Below are 17,505 nucleotides of genomic sequence, written 5' to 3'. Positions count from 1 at the left end.
ATTGCCGGATTATGCGACTAATGACCGCATAATGCAACTGATTGCCATACAATTCGGCCAGCAAATACGTAAACTACCGAAAGGGTATTTACATGAAGCGATGCGAATTATTCGATTGGACCCGCTGGGCTTTAACTTCTTCTCTATATTTTGAGGGGGAGGTGAAACGCGATTATGACGAAACAATGGCGTCGATCGTATCGAAATTTCGATGGGTTCGTTAACTCGTACAATGCGGGAACGCGGGTTAATTAAAAAAAAATCGATGAAAAATTTAATTAAACGAACGGATTCGTAAACGGCCATCGTACGTCGTGGCTGTCGCGCTTTATTTCGAGGATTAACCGGAAAACGAGGAACGATCGATAACCGTGGACGAAACAGATCGAGTGTGGTCAACGCAATACGCCAATTATTTTAGCTCCGATTCTTCGTTTAAGCTTTCCGCGTCCCGGTGCTTGGCCCGTTGCTAATTACGCCCGACTAATTACCGGAAACTGCGAGCCGACATATCGGACGCTAAAGCTAGCCGTAGCCTTTAATCGGATGAATATAGATGCGTCCTCGCTCGGTAATCCTGAAACTCGATTGGCTCACGGCCAAGAATGCGGAATTATCCATAAGGTGCATTTACAGTATGTTACCGCGAGCTTCCCGGCAAAAAGCTCCAACCCGATGGCGTCGACCGAACGACCAATGAATCTTTTATTGCCTCCATCGACGCCACGTTTCTTGAAAGATCGCCCCTACACCCGATCCCCTGGGAAAATTCATTCTCGGGTCCTACATTCGTGTACTCAAAAAATGATATCGGTTTATGTCCTCGTACCTTATGGACGTTGCGAAAACCTATTGGAATTCGGACCATCTTCTTTTATTTTCTTCTACTTTTAATAGATAAATTAGTCGCCTTTATGATTTCATCGTACCTGTTATTTAGAAATTTGAGGACTGCTTGATTGTTTGAGAATTTGGCAATTTTTTAATTTCTTAGTTTTGAAGATTAATGAGTGACAAATTTAAGAATTTTTTGATTTTGTCAGTTTGAATATTACTGAATAACAAATTTGACTATTTGTAACATTTTTAGTTTGAAGATTACTGAGTGACAAATTTAAGAATTTTTTGATTTTGTCAGTTTGAAGATTACTGAATAACAAATTTGACAATTTTTTATTTTTTTAATTTAAAAATTACTGAGTAACAAATTTAATAATTTTTTTATTTCTCTGTTTGAAGATCACTGAATAACAAATTTGACAATTTGAAACTTTTTTAATTTGAAGATTATTGAGTGACAAATTTGACAATTTTTTAATTTTTCAGTTTGAAGATTACTGAATAACAAATTTGACAATTTATAGCTTTTTTAGTTTGAAGATTACTGAGTGACAAATTTGACAATTTTTTGATTACTCAGTTTGAAGATCACTGCCTAATAAATTTGAAAATTTTGTAAATTTCTCACCTGAAAATTTAAAATAAATATATTTCATAAGAACAATACACTCCATCATTGAAAAGGAGAGCAAAATCCCCATAAAATAGAATATTTGTGAATGACCCCACACTTTGAGACACTCAATTACAAGACGAAGCTGTTAACGACTTTCGTGTACAATAAGACTTCGTTAAGTCTTTCCCTTAAAAGCGAAGAAGGATCTTTAACCATGTACTACGTCTTTATAGCGAGCTATAGATACATGCCTTTGACGTAATACTAGGTCTTTTGTTGTTGCCATAGAAGCCAAGAACCTTGAACGGGAGATGTTCAACATATAAATCGTCTTCCCTTCAAATATTAGCCTCAAGGATATTAATCCTCGCGATGCCAAAGGAGGAGGATACCTTATACCCGCTACGTTATTATCTTGAAGATTTCCACTTAAATAAGTGCATGTTTGAAAAGCTTTTATTTCCGCGATTTGCTGAACTGTTCATCGACGGTATATTTTCATAGAGTTGATAGAGTATGTGTTGAGAAGGAGGAATACTTAGATGTGTGTGTTACTTCAAGATTTTTATGGCTTTTTAATTCTTGGTTTATAGATGGTTCGAATATGTTTGATTATTAATATTGATATTATTAATTCTATTATTTTAGTATTATTTTTTATATTTAAATATACTTGATTCAGTATACAGGGGATTGGAGGATTCACACGAGGGATTGGAGGATTGAACAATGGAAGAACTGAAGACTTGAGGAATTGAGGAATTGAAGAATTGAAAAATTGAGGAATTGAGGAATTGAGGAATTGAGGATTTGGGGAATTGGAGAATTGAGGAATTGGAGAATTGGAGAATTGAGGAATTGGAGAATTGAGGAATTGGAGAATTGAGGAATTGGAGAATTGAGGAATTGGAGAATTGAGAAATTGGAGAATTGAGAAATTGGAGAATTGAGGAATTGGAGAATTGAGGAATTGGAGAATTGAGAATTTGGAGAATTTGGAGAATTTGCAGAATTGAGGAATTGGAGAATTGAGAAATTGGAGAATTGAGGAATTGGAGAATTGAGGAATTGGAGAATTGAGGAATTGGAGAATTGAGAATTTGGAGAATTTGGAGAATTTGCAGAATTGAGGAATTGGAGAATTGAGAAATTGGAGAATTGAGGAATTGGAGAATTGAGGAATTGGAGAATTGAGGAATTGGAGAATTTGGAGAATTTGCAAAATTGAGGAATTGGAGAATTGAGAAATTGGAGAATTGAGGAATTGGAGAATTGGAGAATTTGAGAATTAGAGAATTGGAGAATTGAAAAATTGAAAAATGGGAGAATTGTGGAATTGAAAAATTGGAAAATTGGAAAATTGAAAAATTGGAAAATTGAAAAATTGAAAAATTGAAAAATTGAAAAATTGAAGATTAGAAAAATAAAATGAAGAATTGAGAAATAGAAAAATTGAAAAATTAAGAAATCGGTTAGCTGGAAAATGGAGAAATTAGGAAACAGAAATCTCACAATTTAGAAATTAAATAATCTATGAATTTATAATTGCAGAAAAAAAGAATTGAAACCATCCGCAGTTCAATCCTCAAACACGTAACATCTCTGCTACATTTATTTCAACAAAATTGAACCAGAGCTTCAAGTTGCGAAAGAGTAAAGAAGATCGATGCATTAGAACTAAACTTTCAAATGAAATTAGTTGAAAAGAGGGATAAAAGGGTGGTCGGTGACTAGTTTTATTCGCTTCTTTACGGGATATACGTTGAGCAGGAATCGATACTACGTTGGATTTATGGTGTGTCACGTGGACAAACGCATCCGGTTGAAAAATCAGCGTTACATCGGCACGGACACGTAATGGTAAACGATGAAAATCGTCGAACGTTTCCGCTAGAAATTTAATAAAAATCTCCGGTCACGTTCGCGTAACCGGCAACAGAGTTAATCGTAACGAAATTTCAGTTAACAAGTTTCAAAATACCCGCGCGTAACGCGATGTTATACGCTAGAATCGGTGACTACGGGAACAAATAAAATCGGCAAATAATCTGGACAAATTAAATTATAATAACTCTCTCCGCTCGCGGAACGCGCGAATCTGTTTTCGAATCGAGTTCCGTACGGGGGACGTTGATACAGAAATAATTAAAACAGCTCGCGTCGTTTTATTCGTTCGGTACTTGAAAAATTCCAATCGAATAACGATATTCCCCGTAAATGAAACGGATTATTCGTTAACGTCTCTACTGTTTTGTACACGATTTCATGCGTCACGTGATTAAATTCGTCCCCGTGTACCGTGCGATATAAAATGAAGGAAGTTTCGATTGAAACGTTAATGCAGTTCGCCGTTTAAAACTTTTCAAATATTACCGTACAGAGTGATGCAATAAAAATGATATACGTGGACGATGTCCGCCGAAAGAATGAAAATGATATGACGGGGAAAAAGATTGAATTATACCGCTTCTATTTTCCAGCTTCAATGTTTTACGATACGAACGAAAATTATGTGCAATTTATTATATGAAAATGTATAAACAGTTTCGGGATATCTTGCGAATCAGAAGAATATATTTTATAGCGTTGTATTTTAATTTAGTGGTGGCGGTATGCAGAATGGTGTTCGTAGAATTTATGCTATAAAAGGAGAGATACATATATGCCATATATTTAGAGAATTGTTATTAAATTATCAGAGCTTTATAACTTTGTGCTTTTACTCTTTTGTGTTAAGATGTTTTGTAATTAACTTTTGTATAAGATACTAGATCATCGGATGTCTGTATCTTAAAAATCCCTAGATCCACAGATCCTTATGTTACTATACAAAAATCTTGTCTATAAAAATGTTTCTCTATAAAATTTTCTGGATTTATGGATTTCTGAACATTTCTGAACTCCTGAATATTCTTGTATTGCCGAAATTCTTAAATTACCGAAGTTCCTATAAATATCCCTAGATTTTCAAGGTCCCTAAATTTTTGTAACCTTGGAATCTTATATCCCTATCTCTCTATGTTCCTATATCTCTAAAATTGTTATCAAGTTTTAGTTAATATAATTTGCTAATAAAAGTTTGATGAATACTTCAAAGATAGACTGAAAATCCCTAGATATTCAGGGTCCCTAAATTCTTGTATCCTAAAAACCTTATATTCCTATATCTCTACGTTTCTATATCTCCAAAACTATTATCTAGTTTTAGATATTATTACTTGCTAATAAAAATTTGATGAATATTTCAGTGATAGACTAAAAATCCCTAGATGTTCAGAATCCCTAAATTCCTATATCTCAAATATCTTGCATTCCTATATCTCTATGTTCCTATATCCCCAAAATTATTATCTAGTTTTAGATATTATTACTTGCTAATAAAAATTTGATGAATATTTCAGTGACAGACTAAAAATCCCTGGATACTCAAAACCCCTAAATTCCTATATCCCAAATATCTTACATTCCTACATCTCCACATCCCTATAATCCCATATTCCTCATCCATTATTACCTCTGCTTCAAAAGCAAATTACATATCACCATAACATAATACAAAAGTCCCTAGGAAAGCCAGGAATGCGAGCGGTTTCATCGTACCTTTCAAAAATGCCAATTTCTTACGTTTCAACGACCGAAAAAATGTTCAATCGCGACTGATCCAATCGATTTGTATCATATCGACTGTCGAATAACGGACCATGGCGACGGGGTGTCATTTTGCACGTCGGAACGCGGTGTCATTGGAACAATGACGACGAGAGGAAAAATCGTGACGCATTAAAAATGGGCAAATGACGAGAATGGAAAGTCAGCCCGGCGACAAACTGCCGGCATCGATTTGACGCTGATTGACGAATGTCCCCGTCGTTCGTCAACGTTATTACGTTTACACGATATGTACGCGTGTCTGAACACGCGACGCGCTGTTCGATCGATAAGACTACGTCTACGGTTCCAATTAGAAAATGCAATCGGCACACAGGATGTCTCTAATTAACCTGCACGTTGTGTTCTATGTTCCATTTATATTATCGTCAATTTATGGATTGTCATGTTGATTATTGTTGATGGAATATTTGTGGATTAAATTTAATCGAGTTGATGAAATAAAATTTCGACACTCTCAAGTTCCAAAACTCTCAAGTTCCAAAATTCTCAAGTTCCAAAATTCTCAAATTCCAAAACTCTCAAGTTCCAAAACTCTCAAATTCCAACACTCTCAAATTCCAAAACTCTCAAGTTCCAACACTCTCAAATTCCAAAACTCTCAAGTTCCAACACTCTCAAGTTCCAAAACTCTCAAATTCCAACACTCTCAAATTCCAAAACTCTCAAGTTCCAACACTCTCAAATTCCAACACTCTCAAATTCCAAAACTCTCAAGTTCCAAAACTCTCAAATTCCAACACTCTCAAATTCCAAAACTCTCAAGTTCCAAAACTCTCAAATTCCAACACTCTCAAATTCCAAAACTCTCAAGTTCCAACACTCTCAAATTCCAACACTCTCAAATTCCAAAACTCTCAAGTTCCAAAACTCTCAAATTCCAACACTCTCAAATTCCAAAACTCTCAAGTTCCAAAACTCTCAAGTTCCAAAACTCTCAAATTCCCAAATTCCCAAATTCCAAAACTCTCAAATTCCAAAACTCTCAAATTCCAAAACTCTCAAGTTCCAAAACTCTTAAATTCCCAAATTCCCAAATTCCCAAATTCCCAAATTCCGAAATTCCCAAATCCCCAAATCCCCAAATTCCCAAATTTCCAAATTTCTAATTCCCCAAATCCCCAAATCTCCAAATTGAAAAATCTCCCACAGCTATCAAAACAACTCAATATTCCCAACCAAAAAAATATTAAATATTCCATAGTTCGCACACTTATTTATTCATTATGAAAAAAATTGTAAGGTTCTATTCTTTCGTTGTTCCTAAGCTGATTACCCTTTGTTCCGACCAAACACCCTCCAAGTTCGTGGCATTGTTTCGTATTCGACGGTCGTTGATACGCAAGCCACGGCTGCACGTGAAGATATTCTCAAGTTTTCTGAATCCCCTTTCTTTCCCTTATCATTTTGCAGCATTTTAATTAAGTTTAATCAAGTCCAACGTTCGAAATAATTCTCGGAACCGTGCACAAGAATATCTGATCAGAAAGAGTGAAATACGTGATTTCCATCGAATAAAACGAAATATTTCTTCCCCTTTTATCTGTTTACGGAACTTTTTTCTCGCGATATGCAGAGAAACAAGAAAACTTTCTACACGAATTCCCTTCGATACCGTATTTATTTCTGTTAACTCCGCGCTCTTTTCTTTCTTTCGCTCGAGTTATTTCGCTGCTTTCCCCTTCGGATAACTTCCGGTTCACTGGTACGTTGTTTATACCGCATCTGCCCAGTACACAATTTTTCACTATTTTCAATAAAAAAAATTGTTAATTGATGAAAGTCACATCGTGACAAAATCACATATTTAATGTGATAACAAAATATTTAGCTGTTGGAAAGAAAAATGGCTGTCACTGTGTTATTATTTAATACTATATTATAATATGCATTAATATATAATAAACTTACATAACAAACACAACATAATCATCTTTTAACTCAGACTTTCAATTTTTACATCCACAGTTTATAACGTTATAACGTCACGTGTTATAACGTCACATGCAGCCCCGTTCGCAGGAATATAACGAGAGCCCCCAATGAGCCTTGCAAAAATTCAACAATTCAAATAAACAATCACTGACAATAAAAACGATGAACGTCAGTTTTTCACAGATCAACACATTTTCCGATCGTGCCAATATGAAAATTTAGCAATTTTCAATCGAACGATGCATTTCCTCGGATTCTGCTTATACTGCGAAAGCGAAATTTCCACGTTTTGTTACGTATGCGAAAATTTCGCGTGCGAAGGTCGACAGTCGTGCGGTAGATTTTCTCGCGAGGAAATCGGTCTCTCTGGATGGCATAAAATTTTATGCGCCGATAGATTGTCCGTCGGTATTACGTAGCCAGCCTTACAATCGAAGGGAGAATATAGCACCGGGAAATTGTACGTCCAATATTCAAGGTCCACTTCAAAAGAATATTCAATTAACCGAGGAGGAGGTCGATGTTCGCATAATAGGACGATCGGATGCATAAATGCATGGACGTGTCCGTGGTTGATCGATCAACCAGATGCGCCTTCATCAATTGTCTTGTTTTAAGACCTTCGAGGAAAACGTACAGTATTTTAAAAAAGTTATGCAACTTAAATTTAAGAAAATTTAATAATTAATTATAACTAAGTATTAAAAATATCTTCGAAATTTTGGAGTTTAAAATATGACGAATTTAACATAATATAAAAATGTCAGTCTTCCTGCGCGCGAAAAGCAACCGCGAGGATAAATCGCGAGTTTAAAGCAACTACCTTTTCCCGTATATTAAACGCGTTTCCGAGTCGCAGAACAGTTTCGCGATTGACGCTCGCGTTTATTTGTCCAGGTCGTATCGTAAAGCGGAATTTTGGTTAGACCGTAGAACAACGCGTGACGAGTTCGTGTTTGACGTATCGTTCGCGCCGCTGAAATTGCACCGCTAATTTAGCCGGCATCTCGTCGACGTGGGAATGATGAAATCGTCGCGACGCGAATTACCTCCAGGCAGGATTACTGGAAATTGCCTCGTGGAACGAGCTTCAAGATTCGTATTTAATGTATTTGCTTCTCTATATATGATTTAAAACAGTGATTAAAAAACAAATCATTATTCATGCTTCACACGTGTTATACCGAAATTGCATTCAATATTTATGATATTCTTATTCAATATAACTCTTAATTTAAGTTCTTTTGCAGATATTTGCAATTTATAATTGAAAACAACGCTTATTTTCACAGAAGGTACGTGTGGAATAAAGTTTGGTTATGTACAAGTTTTGGCGGGCTTTTTAAATGTTTGTTCGTAATGTAATACAAAACACTTAGAGATAGTGAACATCTTTTAAAACTAGCGTACAAATTTACTTTAACTACATTCTAGAATACAATCTTTACCAAGAAAATATATATTTAAGTAAGAAAATGGTTCACCATTTTATGTTACATTAGTTACCACCTCGCATTTTCAACCAGCTCCACCAAGAGTAATATACCACTTAAAATTTATTCAAGTACAGTTTTGTATTCAGAAAAATTGAACTTAAAAATTGCACATTATATTTCTAAGAAAACTATTTCCTCGAAAAAAATTTCGATAGCCTTCGGTTGCATTAAACGTTATGAATTATCGAACATATTACTGAAATTGGAGCCAGTTTAGCTTCCGAGGGAGTCAAACATTCGGTAAAAACAGAAACGCAACAGTTGTATGACCGAAACAATTAATGGAACGCGAGGTATGCTAACAGCGAAAGTGTTAATGAAAACAATTTCAGTTATCCGATCACAAATAATTCCAGCAAATACTTGAAAATTCGATCAATTTAGATTATATCTTTAACTCTTCAGTTAAACACCGCATCAATAAATTATCACTACAAATACCACAAATTTATTATAAATAAAATACCCATCGAACCGAAGTCGCGAATCGATTTCCCGTTAATTATTAAAAATATTTATATTGCAACGATGAAATGAAACGAATCTTGCAATTAGGTTAGACACTGACCAACCGAAATATTTGAAATCCTTTGAACGACGAATTGAGTTCACAAACGAGGATTTGTCGATATTTCAGAGCGAGAGGGTGGCACTCAACAGCCGGCCAGCGTGTGCGACGTCGAATATTACGGATTGACATCACCGGTGAAGGGCTCCGTGGTGCATCCAGATCCCCACCGATTATTCGCCATGGAGGGGCCTATAAAATGCAGGCAGCATTTCATTCCGGCGGCTAATCAGTCGGTCATCATTCGCGTAAGTCCTTCGATCGATGTTTAATCAGCCAACGAGATATCTGTACATCGAAACTGTTATCAAAATTTCGTTCATTCAATTCCTCGTTTTCTCTGATTTATGCAAACAATTTATAAATGAAACGCATTACCTTCTTGCATGACGAATGTCCAATTTCGAATCGGAGGAATTGAAGTTTTTTGTCGTTGAACGCAATTTGGGGAGATGAAAGAATCAGGGGATGATGATTGTGGATCAATTTGAGAATTTGGGGTTCTGGGAGTTTGGGGAGTTGAGGAGTTTGGGATTTAGGGATTTGGGGATTTTGGGATATGAGGATTTGGGAATTTGGGGATTTGGGGATTTGGGAATTTGGGGATTTGGGGAGTTGGAGACTTGGGAATTTGGGGATTTCGAGATTTAGGGATTAGAGAATTTGGGAATTTGGAGAGTTGGAGACTTGGGGATTTGGGGATTTGGGGATTTGGGGATTTAGGGATTTGGGGATTTGGGGATTTGGGGATTAGGGGATTTGGGGAGTTGGAGACTTGGGAATTTGGGGATTTCGAGATTTAGGGATTAGAGAATTTGGGAATTTGGGAATTTGGGAATTTGGAGAGTTCGGGACTTGGGGAATTGGGGATTTGGGGATTTGGGGATTTAGGGATTTGGGAATTTTGGGATGTGTGGATTTGGGGATTTGGGGATTTGGGGATTTGGGGAGTTGGAGACTTGGGAATTTGGAGATTTAGGGATTAGAGAATTTGGGAATTTGGGAATTTGGAGAGTTGGGACTTGGGGATTTGTAGATTTGGGGATTTGGGAATATGGGGAGTTGGAGGCTTGGGAATTTGGGGATTTGGGAATTTGGGAAGTTGGAGATTTGAGAATTTGGGGATTTGGAGATTTAGTAATTTGGGAATTTGGGAATTTGGGAATTTGAAAATTTGGGAAATTGGGAAATTTGAAAATTTGAAAACTTGGGAATTTAGAGAGTTGGAGACTTGGGGCTTTGGGGATTTGGGGAATTTGGGAAATTCGGGGAGTTTGGGGAATTTGGGACTTGAAGATTAGAGAACTTGAGAATTTGAGGATTTGGAGGTTTTGGGATTGAAGAATTTTGAAATTTAGAGGTTGACATGTGGTTAACTCATCGAATCAGGTCTATTAGAAAAGATAGTCCTCAAATGTTAGAGATATTTTAGACATGTATCTTGTCTCTTATCTCTTATTGTCTCTAATGAATCTCAAAATTTCATCCTACTAAAAATACAAACCAAATTCGTCACATTTCAACAACTATGTTCGGTCACACGTAGAAGATATTATAAGACAAGGTTTTATGTACCCATCAACTGGAGTCTATTAGAAAAGATAGTCTCCGAAATATCTGGAAGAGGGGTACGAAAGGAATTCCTGGAACTACAGGAAGTTCCAGACATTCCATCCAGCGTTCGCCGCACAATTCCAGATCATGAACAAAGTTGTTGCTTTTGCTCGAAGGTGGAGGGCAGCTCGAAGCAGAGCCCGAATAACCCTTGCGAAACCAAATGCGGAGACAGCGGCTGTCACTGCGTCAGCAACAAGTCTCTGGAGAACATGGACCACCTTTTGCTCGTCTCTGAGACTGGTCACATCGTCACCTGCCTCTGCGGAAATTATCAGGTAAAGACCTCTAGCGAACTTCGTCGTCTCTTCCACGTGAGAATTATTGTACTTTTGCTGTAGGAACTGGAAGCTCGTTAATTTCTTGCAAATCCAATTATTTTTCAAATCTCCGATCTAATCCCTTTTGTAATTAGCGTATTATGGTTTATTTGATCAGATGATAGAGGGAGTGTAAAGAGATGTTGACGGGGAGAATATTGGGGGATGTGAAGGTTATTGGAGATGTGGAGGTTAATGAAGATTGGAGGTTGTTTTTTTTGGCAAGGGATTTTTAGGGTTCAAGGTTGGAAGACAGAGATTTTTGTGTTGGTGAAGTTTCTAGTTAGTAAATTTATTTATTTGCAAATTTTTGTATACTCAAGTTTCTATATTTCTAAATTCCCTAATTCTTAAATTACCAAGTCCTTAAATCTCCAAAACCTCAAAGCCCCAAATCTCCAAATATACAAATCTTCAAATTTCCAAATACCTAAATCTCCAAGTTCCTAAATCTCGAAATCCCTAAGTCTTCAAATCTCTGAATCTCCAAATCTCTAAATTTTCAAATCCCTAAATCTCCAAATCCCTAAATCTCCAAATCTCCAAATCCCCAAATCTCCCAATCCTCAAATTCCCAAAATCCCCAAAATCTCCAAATCCTTAAATCCTCAAAATCCCCCAATCCCCAAATCCTTAAATTCCCAACCCCCCAAAATCCCCAAAATCCCCAAATCCCCAAAATTCCCAAATCCTCAAATCCTCAAATCCTCAAATCCACAAAATCTCCAACTCCCCAAAATCCTCAAATCCCCAAAATCCCCAAAATCCTCAAATCCCCAAACCCTCACATCCCAAAACCCACAAACCCCCCATTCATCCACGCCATTAAATCCCTAACCCTCTAATTCGTCAAATTACCAAAACCAAAAATTACAAAATCTCACGATCAACGAAGTAACACAATATTTTGAAATTGCCAATTTTCATGTCACGAAATAACAGACAGGTACGCGTTTGCAAAAATCCATCTCCCTTCTTCCGTAGTGTAGTTTATTTACCGTGAAAAATGGAATTGCTAAATGGCTTCAACAGGTGTACAACATATGTATGAACAAATCGTAAACTATCTATTGTGAAAATCTCCGAAACAGCTATTTTTGTTCAAACATAACACCTATTATGTTTTAACGTCCATTTTTATCGATACATCACTGTTTGTATATATTGTCACAATAGTATTGTGACAATACTATGTTCTGTACAAAACCAATCAGACATGAATTTCCTTTTTTTTTTAGCGGAGGAGTTCTTTGCAGCTACATTAATTTCTAAAATATAATATAATATAACATTACGTTATAATATTTGGTTAGGTTAAGGTAGGTTAGGTTTATTATATTATAATATTTCTTTTTCATGGAGGAGTTCTTTGCACCTACAAAAATTTTTATTATTTAATATAATATTACATTGTGGTGTAATATTTGGTTAGGTTAAGGTAAGTTAGGTTCTAATGACCATGTAGCAAAGTATAGTATAATATTAATATATGTGGTAATATTTGACGCCACAGTACAAAACCGGTCGAACACGAATTTTCTTTTTTATCACAGAAGAGTTATTTGCACCTAGATTAATTTGCATTATATAATATAGTATTATATTATAATATTTGCTTAAGGTCAAGATAGGTTAGGTTCTAATTACCGAATATTACAGTACAATATAATATTAATATATGGTTATACTTGATGCCATAGTATAAAACCAATCAAACATGAATTTCCTTTTTTATCACAGAGGAGTTCCACCTAAATTAATTTGTATTATATAATATAATGTTATATTATATTTGGTTAGGTTAAGATAGGTTAGGTTCTAATTACCAAATATTACAGTACAATATAATATTAATATATATCCTAATGATGCCATATTATAACGTTTCTCAAATGCAATAAAATTGATCGCATACTTAAGAACAATCTCAAGACATTAACGTCTAAAACGATGTTTCACGTTGAACCGTTAACGACAGCAGCGCCACGATAACCGCGATCGTTTAATTCGTAAAATGCTCAGCAAGCGTCCCGACGCGAATGGACGCCGTTCTCTTTTCTCCCCTTTTATTTCTGTCGCTCACGTCCGACTGCCACCGTTTCATTCAAGTTTCATTCACGGACAAACGCCGCCATGCTCGCCGATTGTATTGGACATTGAATGCTCTCTCGTTCTGTTCAACACCTACTCCATCAACCCGCCTGGAATTACTTCGAACGATTTCACCGATCGGTTGAATAAAACAAATAATTCGCCGCGTGCATGCGGCGGCAACCAGACAAAGCCGAGAAATTGTTTTTCGCAGGATCAAGGACCCTCTATCGAACGATTTGCAAAGCGGCCATGCTCGAGAGCTAAATGCTCTTTGACGAACACGTATGCTGGCTTTAAATTGCTTTTTTAGGCGGATCTTTTATACTCGAGGCGTTTCAAGGCTATTGCTTCTTACATTTCAAGGATTTTGTCTTGTGAGATCATAGGTTAAAAATTCTCAGATCTCTAGTTTCAGATTTCTGGATCTTTTGATTGTGGTGTTCAGAACCATGATTTCTATTATCCTGGATTTTAATGTCCCTTAATCCTGATTTCATAACTTCAGCATCCTCTGACTTTAAAACTCTTCTATTACAAAATATGTAGATACAAAAATATTTCTAGCTTCAAACAGATTAGTAAATCTCTGCATATATTCCCATAATCTTGCTTCACCTGAAAAGATCTACTCTTGAAGAGTAAACCCCTACATCCTTGCTCCCTAGTGTCTTGAATTCCAATGTCCCTAAATTCCAATTTCCTAAATACAATATCCTTTCATCCTAAGACTCCTTAACCCCAAAATCTGCAGACCCAAAAATATACCCAACTTCTGATAAATCTGTACATCCCCAAATCCTTGCTCCACCTGCAAGAACCTCCTCTTGAAGAGTAAATCCTCATATACGATTCCTATTATCCAGGGTTCCAATGTCTCCAAATCCCTATTTCCCAAATGCAATACTCTTTCATCCTAGGACTCCTTAACCCCAAAATCTGCAGATCCAAAAATACACCCAACTTCTGATAAATCTCTACATCCCCAAATCCTTGCTCCACCTGCAAGAACCTCCTCTTGAAGAGTAAACCCTCATATATGATTCCTATTATCCAGGGTTCCAATATCCCCAAATCCCTATTTCCTAAATGCAATACTCTTTCATCCTAAGACTCCTTGCCCCCAAAATCTGCAAACCCCAAAATATCTCTAGCTTCCGATAAATCTCTGCATCCCTATTCTTGCTCCACCTGCAAGAATCTCCTCTTGAAGAATTCTCTTGCACCGCAAGATGATTCAATTAAAACATAAAATCTCCACCACTAGTGTTAGATACATCACCGTTAAACAAATTCCCTTTATAAACAACCGCGATATCCATCAGAGCGACCGCGATAAGCAAACATAAACGTATCCAATTCGTGTTTAATGTATGCTAAATATTACACGGTTTGCATAGTACACACATTCGGTGCGTAGCATCGATTACCACCCTTTCTTTCGCGTTTAACCGAACGATCGTCGTCAAATTGAACGAAACAATAATTATCGTCGTTACATTTCACCGTGTATATTATCGGGCAATTCCAGCTCGCGTGTCACGCGTTACAGTTACCCGCAATCTATCCCGCAGGATTGGCTGCCCGTTGGAATCCGTAGCTGGACACCGGTCTACATCGAGTGGTCGAGGTCCTCGAAGGCAGGCCTCAATTTCCAGGCAGCTTACGAGTTTATCAACGACACTTACTGCGGTGACTACACAACGACCAAACCGGAAGGCGAGGTCAATGGCGGCGACCTGGCTAGTAGCGGCTTAAAGCTCAACCAGTATTATCAGCAGAAGTGCACGTGGATACTCGACTCGCTCACGGATCGACAACTCACTATCGAAGTCAAGTCCACTCAGAGCCGTAAGAAATTTTTCATTTATTTTTTATACAACTCTACATCGTTTTTTATATTTTTCTGGATGTGCTGTTGACTATATGGGGGCGCATGTTGGGTGTTGTGCAAGCTGGGTACTATTAAAGCAAGGTTTAATATTTTTATAATTCAAGGTTTTGCACTTCCAAAGTCTCAAAATCCAAACTTTCAATAATCAAAGATTTCAAAATTTTAAAGAGAAAAGGATAAAATATATTTAAGAACCAGAACAGTATGTAGACATATCATATGTCTGTACTCATATGGACATGTAGACGTTTAGACTCTTAGACACTTCATATGTTGAGTATAACAATACATGTTCATTTATATTTGGACATTTCATATGTCAAATATAATAGAACATATTATACATGTATACATTTAGACATTTCATATGTTAAATATAATGGAACATATTATACATGTATACATTTAGACATTTCATATGTCAAATATAATAGAACATATTATACATGTATACATTTAGACATTTCATGTGTTAAATATAATAGAACATATTATACATGTATACACTTAGACATTTCATATGTTAAATATAATTGAACATATTATACATGTATACATTTAGACATTTCATATGTCAAATATAATAGAACATATTATACATGTATACATTTAGACATTTCATATGTCAAATATAATAGAACATATTATACATGTATACATTTAGACATTTCATATGTTAAATATAATAGAACATATTATACATGTATACATTTAGACATTTCATATGTTACATATGACAAAACATATACATGTATACATTTAGACACTTCATATGTTACATATGACAGGACATATACATTACATATGCATTTAGACATTTCATATGTTAAGTATGATAAAACATACAGACACTTCATATACCTATAGTTGAAAATCATTTATGTAGAGAGTATCCACACATACAAAATGGCGAAAAAGCATGATGGTAAACCGTGTGGGTATTCAGCGAATCTTCCAGTCACGATCCTCTAAAAGGTACTCACGAAAATCCACAGTGAATCAACAGCAAATCAAAGGCGACTACTCATCGAGACGATACTTTATCCCATCCTGGACACCGTCGAATTCCCTTCAATTCCATCCTCGGCTACTTCGTTGGAATTTCGATCCGGTCCATTGAGTTCCTCTTACGAAAGGACGAAATGAACGGAAGCGAAAGGTGAACAGAAGAGCCGGAAAGATCGAGCGGAACGGGTTCTTCCGTAAAAGCGAGAGACCCGACAACGAATTGGCAACAGGACTGGAGATTAAAGAGACCATTGGACTAGCCAGGACAACGAGAACCGTTCCGAGTCTTTAGAGAAGCTCGCTCTCTCTTTTCTCTATTTTCTTGGCCAGATATCTGTGTTCCTCGCACCGCCATTCTGGCTGCGAAACAACGTGGCGATACAGCAAAGACGGAAGCAAAGTCGTTGCAATGGACCGAGTAACCTCAGAAATGGCTTTCGCGCATCGCCTTGAGCCTCTGTTTCCATTTCAACCTCTTTTCTTTTCTTTTCGTTTCTTTCTTTTTAGCGAATCGTCGACAGCGGTTTCGCGAAGATGAGCAGCGTATCGCCTGCTTTTAAGTTGCGCTTCCCACCCCACTTTCGTAGATTGGATTTATTTTGCTCATCGTACCTGGACAGAAAACTTGATCCCTCCATCTTGCACAGACGAAATGTGAGATTAACCCTTGAGAGGTAACTTTCGCTCCGAGAGGTGACCGAGTCGTTATTTTATATCTCAAATCGTCATATGTTCCTAACATTCACTAACAAGTCCATATATGACATATATGACGAGTCCATACACTTACAACAAGAAAATATATTTAGAAAACTCCTCACAAAAATTATGTTTCTCAAGTTTCGGAAACAAAATTTACGTTCCAATAAAAAATTTCAATAGTAACTCATTAAACCTGCACTCGAGGGTCATCCACCATTTTATGCACCGCGGCGACTCGAGAGGCGACGAGCCGCCATTTTATATCTCAAATTAGTCCCCGATCGAATCGGACTCCGGTTAGTTCGAACTTGACAGTCGCGTCAACGGGAATATTTCTTTCGAAGCTTTCGTAAAAGTTTTTAACGGTATGTAAAAACTTTGGTTGACCGATTGAGATTTCAGACACGTGATCCAGCTTTTATTTCGTGCAGTTTCGATGAAATTCGATCGGATGTTATTCTAACGGGTTGCGAGGTTTGCTCTCGACGAAAAATCCTGGACATCAAACAACATATGATACTTGACGATGTTTTATAAAATGTACAGAGAAAAACAGAGCTTAATATTTAAATAAGGATACAAACATTAAAATTCCATACGTTTGTTGGTGAAATTTTAAGTTAGAAATTTAAGTACGAAAAGTCTCGAGCGAAAAAGGCTTCGGTTCATGGTGACCGAGAGCCGCCATTTTATATCACAAATTAGACCGCGATCGAACTCTTCGGTTAGTTCAAACTTGATAGTCTTTAGGA

At 36.6% G+C, this 17,505-nt stretch overlaps 1 protein-coding gene across 4 annotated transcripts in view; it reads left to right on the top strand.

The window, feature by feature from the left end:
* LOC100877900 (uncharacterized) overlaps positions 1-17,505 on the top strand; it is a 487,744-nt gene that overhangs the window by 460,507 nt on the left and 9,732 nt on the right. For all 4 annotated transcript variants that reach the window (XM_076538517.1, XM_076538520.1, XM_076538519.1 and 1 more), the window contains 3 exons: positions 9,194-9,372; positions 10,855-11,016; positions 14,724-15,000. In XM_076538517.1, the coding sequence (XP_076394632.1) occupies positions 9,194-9,372; positions 10,855-11,016; positions 14,724-15,000 (618 nt within the window). The remainder of the gene's footprint in view (positions 1-9,193; positions 9,373-10,854; positions 11,017-14,723; positions 15,001-17,505) is intronic.

Source organism: Megachile rotundata, chromosome 12 (assembly GCF_050947335.1).
Source record: "Megachile rotundata isolate GNS110a chromosome 12, iyMegRotu1, whole genome shotgun sequence".
Classification (NCBI taxonomy): domain Eukaryota; kingdom Metazoa; phylum Arthropoda; class Insecta; order Hymenoptera; family Megachilidae; genus Megachile; species Megachile rotundata.
The sequence above is the reverse complement of the archived record's forward strand: the minus strand, read 5'-3'. Positions and strand labels throughout refer to the sequence as shown.